This window comes from Leucoraja erinacea, chromosome 14 (assembly GCF_028641065.1).
Source record: "Leucoraja erinacea ecotype New England chromosome 14, Leri_hhj_1, whole genome shotgun sequence".
NCBI classification, from domain to species: Eukaryota; Metazoa; Chordata; class Chondrichthyes; order Rajiformes; family Rajidae; genus Leucoraja; species Leucoraja erinaceus.
Genome location: NC_073390.1, coordinates 35967267 through 35979955, shown reverse-complemented (window position 1 = coordinate 35979955; position 12689 = coordinate 35967267). Strand labels below are relative to the sequence as shown.

Here is a 12689-nt window from a genome sequence, read left to right as displayed (position 1 = left end):
CTGACAACAATTATGGGTCAAAATGACCCAATCCAACTGTCACAGAACATTCTCCCTTGAACCAGAACTACATCAAGCTAGTTTGTTGGTTATAAAGCAGCCAGAAGTTCACATGGTTAACATTAAGACCCGACTGAACAGCTTCAGAGCTGATACAGGACTTCCAAACAACATGCAAATTAAAGGTGGTACTTCCTCCAACCTTCAGCAGCTTAGATACTCATTCACTGAGTGCTTTATCTCCACTGAAGATGGACACAAAATACTGGAAAAAAAATCAGCGGACAAACATGCTGCTCTCTGGATCCAGCACCTCTAGAGAGAAGGAATGGATGACATTTTTCGGGTGGAGACCCTTCTTCAGACTGAGAGTCAGGGGAAAGGAAAACTAGAGGTAAGGAGGGGTACAGAGAGAATGTAAGGTGTGAAAAGGACAGATCAAAATATTTTGCTTTCTCTCCACTACTGGATATACTGTTATATGAATAACTGGTCACTTAAAGTAGGTCAGGGACCTTGGGACAACAGGCAAGGTCAGTTCTTCTATCAATGAACTTGCTACACTCAGAAAATATAGTTGATAATAGCTTCATTGGGAGAAGATAGAATCTGACCAATTTTATTACATTATTTGAGGAGATAACAAAACATATTGACGAGAACAGGGTGGTTGATGGGGTATATAGGGACTACAACAAGGCCTTTGACAAAGTACCACATGGGAAACAGTTCTAAATGTTAAGACCCCCCACGGGATTTAAAGCAACATGGCACATTGGATTGGTAACATGAGGCCGAGGATGATGTGGAAGATTTATTTTGTATTTGAAAGGTTGTGGTTAGTGGTGTGTACCATTGGGACCTTTACAGTTTATTTTGATGCTCTGATAACGTGGAAGTGAATGCAGTCGATGTGACTAGTAAGTTTATAGTTTACGCAAAAATTGATGTTATTGTTGACTGTGATGGATTACCTTAGAGTACAGGTTAACATTGATTAGTTGTAAGATTGGCAGAGCATCCGAATAAATGTAAGGGGCGGCACACAGTGGTAGGGTTCCAGGGAATGTTGAGAAACAGAGGAACCTTATTGCATAAGTCTAAGCATTCCAGAGGGTGGCTACACAGCTAAATTAAGGTGGCAAAGGAGGCATTTGAGCTGCTTGTCTACTTTAGCCAGAGCATAGAATATAAAACGTAGGGAGGTCATGATATGACTTTACAATTGTTGGTTAGGCCGCAGATGAAATACCGTGTGTAGTTTAAATTGTCACACTATAAGAGGGATGTGATTGTACTGGAGAGGGTGCAGAGGAGATTCACGAAGATGTCACCTGGGATGGAGCAATTCAGTAATAGAGGAAAACTAACATAGCTTGGCTTAGTTTCTCTTGACATGGGGAAGATGATGGGAGGCCTAATGAAGGCATACTAAATTATGTGGGACATAGAGGGATGGGACTAGTTTCCAGGAAGAAGAGGTTTAAAAAATTACAGTGCATAGGTTTATTGTAAGGGGTAAGATGTTTGGAGAACGCCTAAGGAAGTATTCTTTCACCCAATGGGTGGAATCTGGAGGGATTGGTGGAGGCATCTCCCAGGGATTCTCATTTTGGAAGGAGACAACTCAACCCACCTTCTGCCAGGTCGTCCTGATGCTGTCCATGGCATGTTTCTAAATACAAGCCCTTCACAAACACAACTAACTACCACTCAGCGGGATAGACAACAGAGAAGGAATGGGTGACATTTTGGTTTGCGAGTCTTCTTCAGACCACACAGATAGGCCTCCCTTGTGGGCATGTATTCCATCATCCAGGACTTCCCTGTCCGCCTTCTGAAAATATCCTCTTTCTCCTCAATGGTAGCCATAGTTGTGTATTATTGGTATCTGCCTGCCAGTGGCTAAATGCCTCTAATGACCGAAGGCCTCCAATGATAACTATGCAATAAAGTGGGGAGAACATCCTTCAAATGAAGACACAAGGAACTGCAGATGCTAGTTTACAAAAAAAAGTGTTGGAGTTAACAGGTCAGGCAGCATCTCTGGAAAACATGAATGAGTGACGTTTCGGCTTGCGACCTTTCTTCAGTCTGGAACCGAAACTTCATCTATTCATGTTCTCCAGAGATGTTGCCTGACCCACTGAGTTACTCCAGCACTTTGGGTCTTTTTTCACCTTCAAATAAACCTATTCCTTGTGGGAACCACTCAAGTCATGCTTTGGTGTTTCTTTCTGTTTCTGGAACCCCACCAAAAATCTTTTAAATTAATGGATGTTTTTTGAGGTGCCACAATAGTAATTACAATAACGTTTTTGCACAGCAAGAATAGGCGATACCCAGTCTTCTTGGAAATCAATTATTGTGCGTTTTCTCTTTTCCACTCATAATGCATTAATTAGGAAAGATCGTTAATGATGTTAGTTAGTTAGTTACTGGTATCGGTGAACTTCTTAAGATTATTTGCCATGAAGAAGCTTTTCAGCTAAAGTGGATTGTGCTCCCACCAGACTATTACTGGCATTCACTTCTAATAGTGCTGTTCGAATTAATCAGTCGTGTCTTCAGAAAACAACAGCATTAGAGGCAATTCTTTGCATAATAACTGCAGATTGAATATCAAGCATCCTTGGTTTGTGTGGCTCAATTGCTTACAGATATCGATAGTTGAGGGGACAGAAAGGTATGTTAATGGCTTTTGTTATGAAATCTTACCAGATGCTTAAGGGATTCATACAGTAACTGCCGCCCTGATGAGTCATCAAAGTCTCCAATGACCCAAAATGTAAGTGGACGAATGTACTTATCATCTATAAAAAATGAAAGAGAAAACAAAAGTGAATAAAATGTATATTAACAGTTTAAAAATATATATTTATCTCACTTACCTTTAGACTTGCCACAATTAACAAATATGCGTCATGTGAAAGCAGGTATCAATGATGTAGGTTTCCTATTACAAAGGCCACACAGAAACTGTGTGGTCATTTCCCTCGTGATTGAACAGAAAATATCTGCGTCCCTAAAGAGCATGTTATGCTGTTCTTGTTAGTTGTCGTGTTGAAGACAAGAGATGATGTATAGTTGAAAATAAAATCAGTGAAACTGGTGATCAGGATGTCAAATTGAACCTGATCAGTACAACACAAGGTCATGACTACAGTGGGTGGAAACACAATTTTGTAGCAATCATTATTACATGCATTTAACCATTGTAAGGGGGCTTACTTCCTCCAAGTAATACCATAGATGTAGTTTTTCAAAAATATTACATTTATTTACTGCCAGAGGTTAATAGAATTCAGAATAATGCCAAGTTCAAATTACATAGCAATGATCAATAGCAGTGTGCCTGTTGGAGCATTTAAAATCAGGAACTTGTGTTTCTGACATACCATTCATTGACTTGACTTATGTTTCACAGACTGTGTTTTATTGGTAGAAGCACTTAGGAGTTAATGTGGAATAAAAAGGGTCCCTTTCTTAATTACAAATTACATTTGTCTTAGTGAGTACTTGGATATAAGCTGTCAACGGTTTAATACCTTAGGAAGTCTTCCATACAGATGCATAATACAAATGTATCCTTAGCTATGTTTTAAACACCAATGTATTGTTTCATGGTCAGGTGACAAAGTTATGCCTCTCTTGATCCTTTTGTCCTGCTTTCTATTGACGTAGACAGATGTAATATTTGTCCTTCAATCTCATCATGTTTATAATGTTTGAAGAAATGCAGGACAGTGACACTGTTTACCAAAGGAAAACTGGAGAACAGTCAGATTTCAAACATAAAAAATTCCCTTAATAGGCAATTAACAAATGCAGCTACAATATTTCTGATTAGGGGTAAATAAAATGTGCAGGGGTAAATAAAATGTAAATCAGGGGTAAATAAAATGTAAATAACCTGTGATTCCCCAAGTGGGAATGTTATTTATTTCCAATTAATAAGTGACCAAAAAAAGTCCACCGAATCCTCAAAGAATAAAGTCCAAATTAATACACTCTGTCGCAGAAACTTGTAGCACTGAATGATGTTATTGTCCATCCTCTTTGAATGTGCAGCCTCTTTGAAAATGATATTCTATGAGCCCCCCATTTTCTATTTTTCCTCAAAATGCAAATTTACCTAATTCCACTGATGGGCCAAAGGTAAATCAGAAATATTCGGTTAAATAATCAATTTAATGCAACAACTGTTTAAATCGCAATGCTCAGTTTCCACTGGTTAATGTTTGGGATCATTTTCAAAGAAAATCATTACTCTGAAGGTTAATAGAATATCTTTGTTTTATTCCACTCGTCTCAGACAAAACAATGTAGTAGAAGGGGAATGATTAACACTGGGACACAAAGGCTTAAAGCATAATGTATAAGTGAATACAAGACAATACCATCCAGTGAAAGAACAAATGTGCAGTGCACTGGACCATTCTACCATCCTAGTCTTTTTTAAGAAGTTGCCTTTATCTTGATCATGTAGAGGTTCAGAGTGGGAGCCAGGTATTGCCTCATGGAAATTGAAGGCAAAAGAAAATCAAAAAGCTCAAGGGGTAGGCCATTTAGAACTGAGATGTGGAAAAACCTATTCACACAGTTGTGAATTTGTGGAATTCTCTGCCTCAGAAGACAGTGGAGTCCAATTCACTGGATGCATTAAAAATAGAGCAAGATGCAGCTCTTAGGGCAAGGGTAATCAAGGGATATGGGGAGAAGGCAGAAACAGGGTACCGATTGTGGATGATCAGCCATGATCACATTGAATGGCGGTGCTGGCTCGAAAGGCCAAATGGCCTACTCATGCACCTATTGTCTGTATATCAATGGACAACAAGGAACAATTCAAAATATGTTTCCTGAGGTTCAAAAGAGATTACACTTGCACTTGTTAACACAAATATTGGCAATAAAGGTTTGGCATCTGTTCTATCTGCAAAGGTGCATTTGTGTTCATTTATCACTAGCAGCAGGATCCATACTGTCTATATTCACTACAGTGACAGCCAAGATAAAATGTGAAGTAACAGGATAACAATTGTTTAAAGTTTGGTAATGAATATCAATGATCATGCAGCAATGAAAAAAAAAACAGAAGCAGAAACATGCTGGAAACGGCCAGTGAGGTAGTACCCATGGAAAGTAAAACAGGGTCAACATTTTGGGTCAAATACACTTTATTAGCACTTCCCCAGTTCTGGCAAAGGGTCTTTGAACTAAAATGGTGTTTTCCTCTCCATGTGATCATGCAGGTATGTATATTGATGCAAAGGAGTAGGTTGAGGATGTAGAAAGAGACTAACACTTTTCTAACAATGTACTTCTATAATGTATTGCATTTTGAAAGTTTAATAATGCAACACATGATTAAAAGGTATATGGGTGCCATGCAAACTCTAATGTTATTGTTTCCAGTTCCCTTTTTCTTCCAACAATTTCAAAACAATTATTTAATTAAAGCAAAACAAGCAGATCATTATGAAAATAATCCATCATGTTAGTACGGCGCAAAAAACAATTAGCTCACAGTGAATTACTTTTCCACTCAATTGCGTACCAAAGAATCCAGCTCAGAATGACCTTTATGTTAAGTGGTTGAAAATCTTCAACATACAACTGCATGAAATAATTTTTCTGTGACACTGTCATCTTGTTCCTCTATTTCGGGTATGACAATGGTCGTCACTAAAATTAATATTTTTCATTTAACTCGAGGCGGTAACTACAATCAATGGGAGAGAAGGAATGGGAGACGTTTCGGGTCGAGACCCTTCTGAAGAAGAATCTCAACCCGAAAAGTCATCCATTCCTTCTCTCCAGAGATGCTGCCTGCCCCGCCGAGCTACTCCAGCATTTTGTGTCAACCTTTGATTTAAACCAGCATCTACAGTTCTTTCCTGCACAAACTACAATCAACCTGCAATTTGGATGACATACATTATAGCTGACCCCTAAAGGAATTACTATTCAATTCAAAAACATGAACAGTTTTTTAAAAGTACTCATGAACAGTGTTTAGAAACATAGAAAATAGGTGTAGGAGGAGGCCATTCGGCCCTTCGAGCCAGCACCGCCATTGATTGTGATCATGCCTGTCGTCCCCTATCAATAACCCATGCCTGCCTTTTCCCCATATCCCTTGACTCCATTAACCCCTAGAGCTCTATCTAACTCTCTCTTAAATCCATCCATTGACTTGGCCTTCACTGCCCTCTGTGGCAGGGAATTCCATAAATTCACAACTCTCTGGGTGAAAACATTTTTTCTCACCTCACCTCTTGACTTGAAACATTTCTGCTTAGTTGCTTCCTCTTCATTATCTCAGAGGAGCAAGGAAGTTTACACCCAACAGTTATTAACTAAACTTCACACACAAACAAAAAAAACCCAGTAGAATTTAGAGCAACATGGAGCATTATCATCAATTGATCCATTCCCACTAGGAAATAGACACACTTACTATATCAGTAAATGGATTCAAAGGGCCAAATCCTAGTCAGCAACATTATATGTAATATTAAAGTTTAATATTAAATTAATGCATCAATAAATTGACTGATTTTATGTGATCAAATCCAATATGGAGAAAAATGAGCCCGAGAGACCAAATGTACTTTGGTTATCTCTTTCCCAATTTATATTTAAATTTTCACAACAATAATTCAATTAATTGAAACAACTGAGCCGTGGCTTTGCTGTTTAAAAGTTCAATGTGGTCCAACATGAGCCCTGATTGCACGTGGAATTTAGTTGCATTAAAATCCAATAATAAAGCAATTGAGTGGAAAATATGAAAAATGCATTGCACTAATGTAGATATTGGAATCAGACGAACAAATAGTTACCATAGATCTCTCGTGAAGAAATCCCTCCACAGAAAAAGCATAAAGGAAAAATAAACATGTAAAACAAACATGAGTAAAGTCAGATTTTATAGCAAATTTGCAGCTATATAACTTCATAGTGTACATGACACTTTTTCCTATAACATTAAAGCCCGTGGCCATTGTACACCACATCACCTGAAGGATAAATGTTTCAGAACAGAAATTTTAATATAGAGAAACACAGCATAAATCAAATGTGTCAGCTGCAATTAAAAACAAGTATTAAACATTCAGGTCAAATAAAGTTAGCAACTTTGAGATGTCTTTCAGAAATTTGTAGTGTAAACTAGGCATAATTCCTAATTGGCGTGAAAGTGCATTATTTTTTTTTTAAGTGGATTTGTTTGCTGATTTTCACAATTCCACTTTCAAACTTAATTTCTTTCACATCTTTTAGACAGGAATGGTTAACCACAACATAGACTGATGACTTGAACAGGCAGCAATTTATCCTTCTCTTGTTCAGTAGCAAATTCACCTCTTTGTTCAAGCCTACTAAGATTCATGGCCTGAAAGTAAACTGTCATGGCAATTGTGGGTCTTTCACCATTTATTCAATATGTTGAAGCATGTATCCTGTTTCAAGTTGCTTTTAAATACTTAACTCATAATTCACCTCCTAAATCTTCCTCATTCCATTTAATTCAGTGAAGCACTAAAAGTCAGATTGATATATTTTTTAACGCATGTAGAAGCAGTCAGACATACAGGCTATTGAGCTAGTTCTATCATTCAATAATTCTATCATAGTCGAACCTCTACCTCAACCACTAACGGCCCGATTTCCACAGCTTCTAGAGTCTTGCTCAACAAATGAACATTCACAGGCCTACAAATCCAGGTTAACCACACAATCTGGGTTTCCACATCAAGTAAACAATGTAAAAAGCTATTCATATGTTAAGAGGAATTGTAAGTCATTTGCAGAGGGAAAGAAATGCAAGTTAGTCATTCTCCAGCATATGGCTACAAACTGGAGCACAGATTAGATTGATATTGTAATCTGAAGAAGGGTCTCGACCCAAAACGTTGCTTATTTCCTTTGCTCCATAGATGCTGCCACACCCGATGAGTTTCTCCAGCATTTTTGTCTACCTCTGATTTTCCAGCATCTGCAGTTCCTTCTTAAAGATATTGTAATTCATGTGGGTTTGTGTGGGAAGGGAATAAACACGGTCATTTCACCACATTCAGTTGCACCAGATCTAAAATGAGAGATTAGACCTCTATATGCCCCACACAACTCACTAAAATAATTAAGAGAGGTAAACTACACACAGCTTCTAAATTATGACAAGAAACAGATGGTAATGAACCAAACAATCACAAACATAAACTGATGGGATAATCAGTAACATAAAATAAATCATATCCAACCTTGAAACAATAATCGTTTTGTGGCTGCTCTATAAACCAAATGGTGAACTAAAGCTGGGAAACTGGAGGCTTACATTTGACCCATTCATTAACAATAGAAAGCAGCTGGATTTGAAAAGATATTTGTCGCAAATTGCATTGTTCTTAGAATGTAAAGTTGCTGAGAAAACAACCTTATAAGGAAGTAATAAAGAAATATCACCCGATCTCAATGCACCTGTAATGATCCTTTCCTCACTTCTCAAAGCAACTAATGGCCATGTCTTAGATATTATTAATTCGGCCATGGATTGCATAGGTGATCATTTTCCAATGTTCTCTCAACTCTAGATCAGTTCCTGTGGACTGGAGGGTAGCCAATTTTTAAGAAAGGAGGGAGAGAGAAAACGGGGAATTATAGACCAGTTAGCCTTACATTGTTAGTGGGGAAGATGGTGGATTCAATTATTAAAGATGTTATAGCAGCACATTTGGAAGGCAGTAATGGGATCAGTCAAAGTCAGCATGGATTTATGAAGGGGAAATCATGCTTGACTAATCTTTTGGAATGTTTTGAGGATGTAACAAGCAGAATGGATAAGGGAGAGTCAGTGGATGTGGTGAATCTGGACTTTCAAAAAGCCTTTGAGAAGGTCCCACACAAGAGATTAGTGTGCAAAATTTGAGCGCATGGTATTGGGGGTATGGTATTGACATGGATTGGGAACTGTTTGGTAGACAGGAAGTAATGAGTAGGAATTAATGGGTCCATTTCAGATTGGCAGGCTGTGACTAGTGGGGTGCCGGTTTGGTGCTGGAACCCCAGTTGTTTACAATATATTAACGATTTAGACAAAGGAATGTAACATCTCTAAGTTTGCGGATGACACAAAGCTGGGTGACAGTGTGAGCTGCGAGGAGGATGCTATGAGGCTGTAGGGTGGCTTGGATAGGTTGGGTGAGTGGGCAGAAGCATGGCAGTTGCAGCATAATGTGGATAAATGTGAGGTTATCCACTTTGGTGGCAAGAACAGGAAGGCAAATTATTATCTGAATGGTGTTAGATTAGGAGAAGAGGAGGTGCAACGAGACCTGGGTGTGCTTGTACATCAGTTACTGAAAGTAAGTATGCAGGTACAGCAGACAGTGAAGAAAGCTAATTTGGCCTTCATTGCGGAAGGATTTGAGTTTAGGAGCAAGGAGGTCCTACTGCAGTTGTTCAGGGCCCGCATCTGGAGTATTGAGACTGCATCTGGAGTATTGTGTGCAATTTTGGTCTCCTAACACGTGGTACTCCAACCTGAACTGCTCAGATAGGAAGGCTCTGCAGAGGGTAGTGAAGGGAGCAGAGGGGATCATTGGCATCTCCCTACCCTCGGTATAAGAACTGTTCCAGAGCCGCTGTCTGAGAATATAGCTAAGGACAAACTGCACCCCCGCCACACACACCTGGTTCTCCTGCCATCAGGCAAGAGATACCGTAGCCTCAAAGCCCGGACTACCAGACTGCTAAACAGCTTCCTGCCACAGGCTGTGAGGCAGCTAAACAGTCCCTCCACCTGATTCTGCGGCTTTGCACTGACATTTTAATAACTCTTGACACTGGCCACTCAAATCAGCTGCCCTGGACATTTTAATGACTGTTTTTACTGTATTTTAATGTTGCTGTTTTACCTGCTTTTAACTATTTATACTGTTTCATCAGAGACTGGATTGTTTTTACTGTTATTATTTGTAAAATGTTTTAAGTTTCATGTGCGATGCTCCCGTATTCCCAGGGAAATGTCTTCTCATTTTGCACTGTCCAACTGTTGCTTTGCAAGATGACAATAAAGGTTGATTGATTACTATTGAGGGAGTGCAGCGTAGCGCAGGTTCACTAGGTTAATTCCCGGGATGGCGGGACTGACATATGATGAAAGAATGGGTTGGCTGGGCTTGTATTCGCTGGAATTTAGAAGGATGAGACGCAATCTTATAGAAACATATAACACGGGTGAACAAAAAGGAAGACTCACTGAACTTTATTGCCTTCCATCACAGTGATCAGTGTGGTGGATGTTTGTGTTAAGTTCTATCGTGTATTGTGTTCTTTTAATTGTATGGCTGCATGATAACTCAAACACTACATTTATGTGACATTTATTGTCACATTGGTGCATGTGGCAATAAATGTGAACTTGACAATTTTTAGTGGATTGGGCAGGGTAGATGCTGGAAAAATGTTCCCGATGTTGGGGGAGACCAGAACCAGGAGTCACAGTTTAAGCACAAGAGGTAGGCCATTTTGGACTGAGATGAGGAAAAACTTTCACCCAGAGTTGCGAATCTGTGGAATTCTCTGCCACAGAACACAGTGGAGGCCAATTCACTGGATATTTTCAAGAGAGAGTTAGATTTAGCTCTTAGGGCTAAGGGAATCAATGAATATGGGGGAAAAACCAGAACAGGGTACTGATTTTGGATGATCAGCCTGATTCCTGGGATGTCAGGACTGTCTTATGAAGAAAGACTGGATAGACTTGGTTTATACTCTCTAGAGTTTAGGAGATTGAGAGGGGATCTTATAGAAACTTACAAAATTCTTAAGGGGTTGGACAGGCTAGATGCAGGAAGATTGTTTCCGATGTTGGGGAAGTCCAGGACAAGGGGTCACAGCTTAAGGATAAGGGGGAAATCCTTTAAAACCGAGATGAGGAGAACTTTTTTCACACAGAGAGTGGTGAATCTCTGGAACTCTCTGCCACAGAGGGTAGTTGAGGCCAGTTCATTGGCTATATTTAAGAGGGAGTTAGATGTGGCCCTTGTGGCCAAGGGGATCAGAGGGTATGGAGAAAAGGCAGGTACGGGATACTGAGTTGGATGATCAGCCATGATCGTATTAAATGGCGGTGCAGGCTCGAAGGGCCGAATGGCCTACTCCTGCACCTAATTTCTTTGTTTCTATGTTTCTATGATCCTATTGAATGGTGGTGCTAGCTCGAATGGCCAAATGGCCAACTCCAGCACCTATTTTCTATGTTTCTATAAGCAGGACAACAGCTTAAGAGCAAGAAAAAAACATTATTTTCAATGATAGACTGACTGTAAGACGGTGTGTCAGAACAGACGATTCAGGACAATGCAAAGGTGAGTGCTGTTTCCAAGTTCCACAAGTTTGGAGATGAGTTTGGATGAAATACTGGTATTGAAAGCAGAGCTATCGCCAATGAATAGAAGTTTGATGTAAGTGTTGCTCTTATCCAGGTGTTCCAGGGATGAGTGCAGGGCCAGGAAGATGGCATCAGCCTTGGACCTGTTGTGGCCACAGGTAAACTGCAGTGCATCAAAGTTGCTTGGTAGATTGGATTTAATGCATTCCATAAACAGCCTCTCAAAGCACTGGTGCCTGGGTAGCCATTCTCCCTGTCCATTCTCCAGGGCCTGGGTGCCCATTCTCCTTGTCCACTCACCGGGGTTAGGTACCCATGCTCTCCATCCCCTCACTAGGCCCTGGTACCTAACAACCTATTCACTCACCAGGATCGAGGTATTCATTCTCCCGTATATATAGTCACGGGGCTTGGGTACCAATTCTTTCCATTCACTCACCAGGGTGCGGGTACCCATTCTCGCTTATCCATTACCCATTGTGTGTCATCTAGACTCTTCTGGCTAAAAATCGGTGTACTATCTTGGTGCTGATGATCGGAATAAGAGAGTTATTGATTGCATTGGGGACCATGGTTTAACAGATCCTTAAAAAAGCAAGTCCAACACAATCTGTGCAAATATTGGCTTCCTTCACTACACAGGTTAATATTTAGCTGGAACATAACCCTCAAAGTCTTCCTCGTCTTCGTGCTTCTTTTGCTCATGTCCTCAGACTCTGCATATGCACGTTGGACTTTCTACCGCACCAGTAGTTGTCTGTACTTAGCTAGATTATTCAACATCTGCAACATCATTAAATTTCCATACCAGGCTGGGAGGTTGCTCCAGGACTGAAACAACAACAAAGCCTCATCTTTGGAAGTCCAATAGTACTTTCCATTACAATTCTAATACTATGGAATTGCACTCAGCTCCTGAGGTTCCAGTTTAGGCTTGTGAGAGTGGCCTGGAAAGTTGGAAAGCAGCCATTGTCCTGCACAATATAAACATAGCTGTGATTTCTACATGGTGAAATCAAAATGTATAAAAATACCCTTTAATAACAACTGACAATGTGCACTTTAACCGCGTGATTTTTTTTCTATTACAAATCATAAATTGTGAAGTACAGAGGCAAATAAATAAATGATGGGTCTTTGTCCCAAACATTATGATTGGCTTCTGTAAAATAAATTGTCCCTAGTGTGTAGGAAAGTGTTAGTATGGGTGCTGTCGCTGGTCAATGTGGACTCGGTGAGCTGAAGGGCCTGTTTCTGTGCTGTATCTCGAAACTAAAGTACTAAATTCAGT

General features: G+C 39.8%; 1 protein-coding gene across 2 annotated transcripts in view; it reads right to left on the bottom strand.

The window, feature by feature from the left end:
- uggt1 (UDP-glucose glycoprotein glucosyltransferase 1) overlaps positions 1–12689 on the bottom strand; it is a 96352-nt gene that overhangs the window by 45329 nt on the left and 38334 nt on the right. Inside the window, exons 21-22 of one of the 2 annotated variants that reach the window (XM_055646158.1) lie at positions 6849–6872; positions 2719–2813 (exon numbers count right to left, since the gene is read on the bottom strand). In XM_055646158.1, the coding sequence (XP_055502133.1) occupies positions 2719–2813; positions 6849–6872 (119 nt within the window). The remainder of the gene's footprint in view (positions 1–2718; positions 2814–6848; positions 6873–12689) is intronic. The other variant, XM_055646159.1, reaches the window with a different exon arrangement.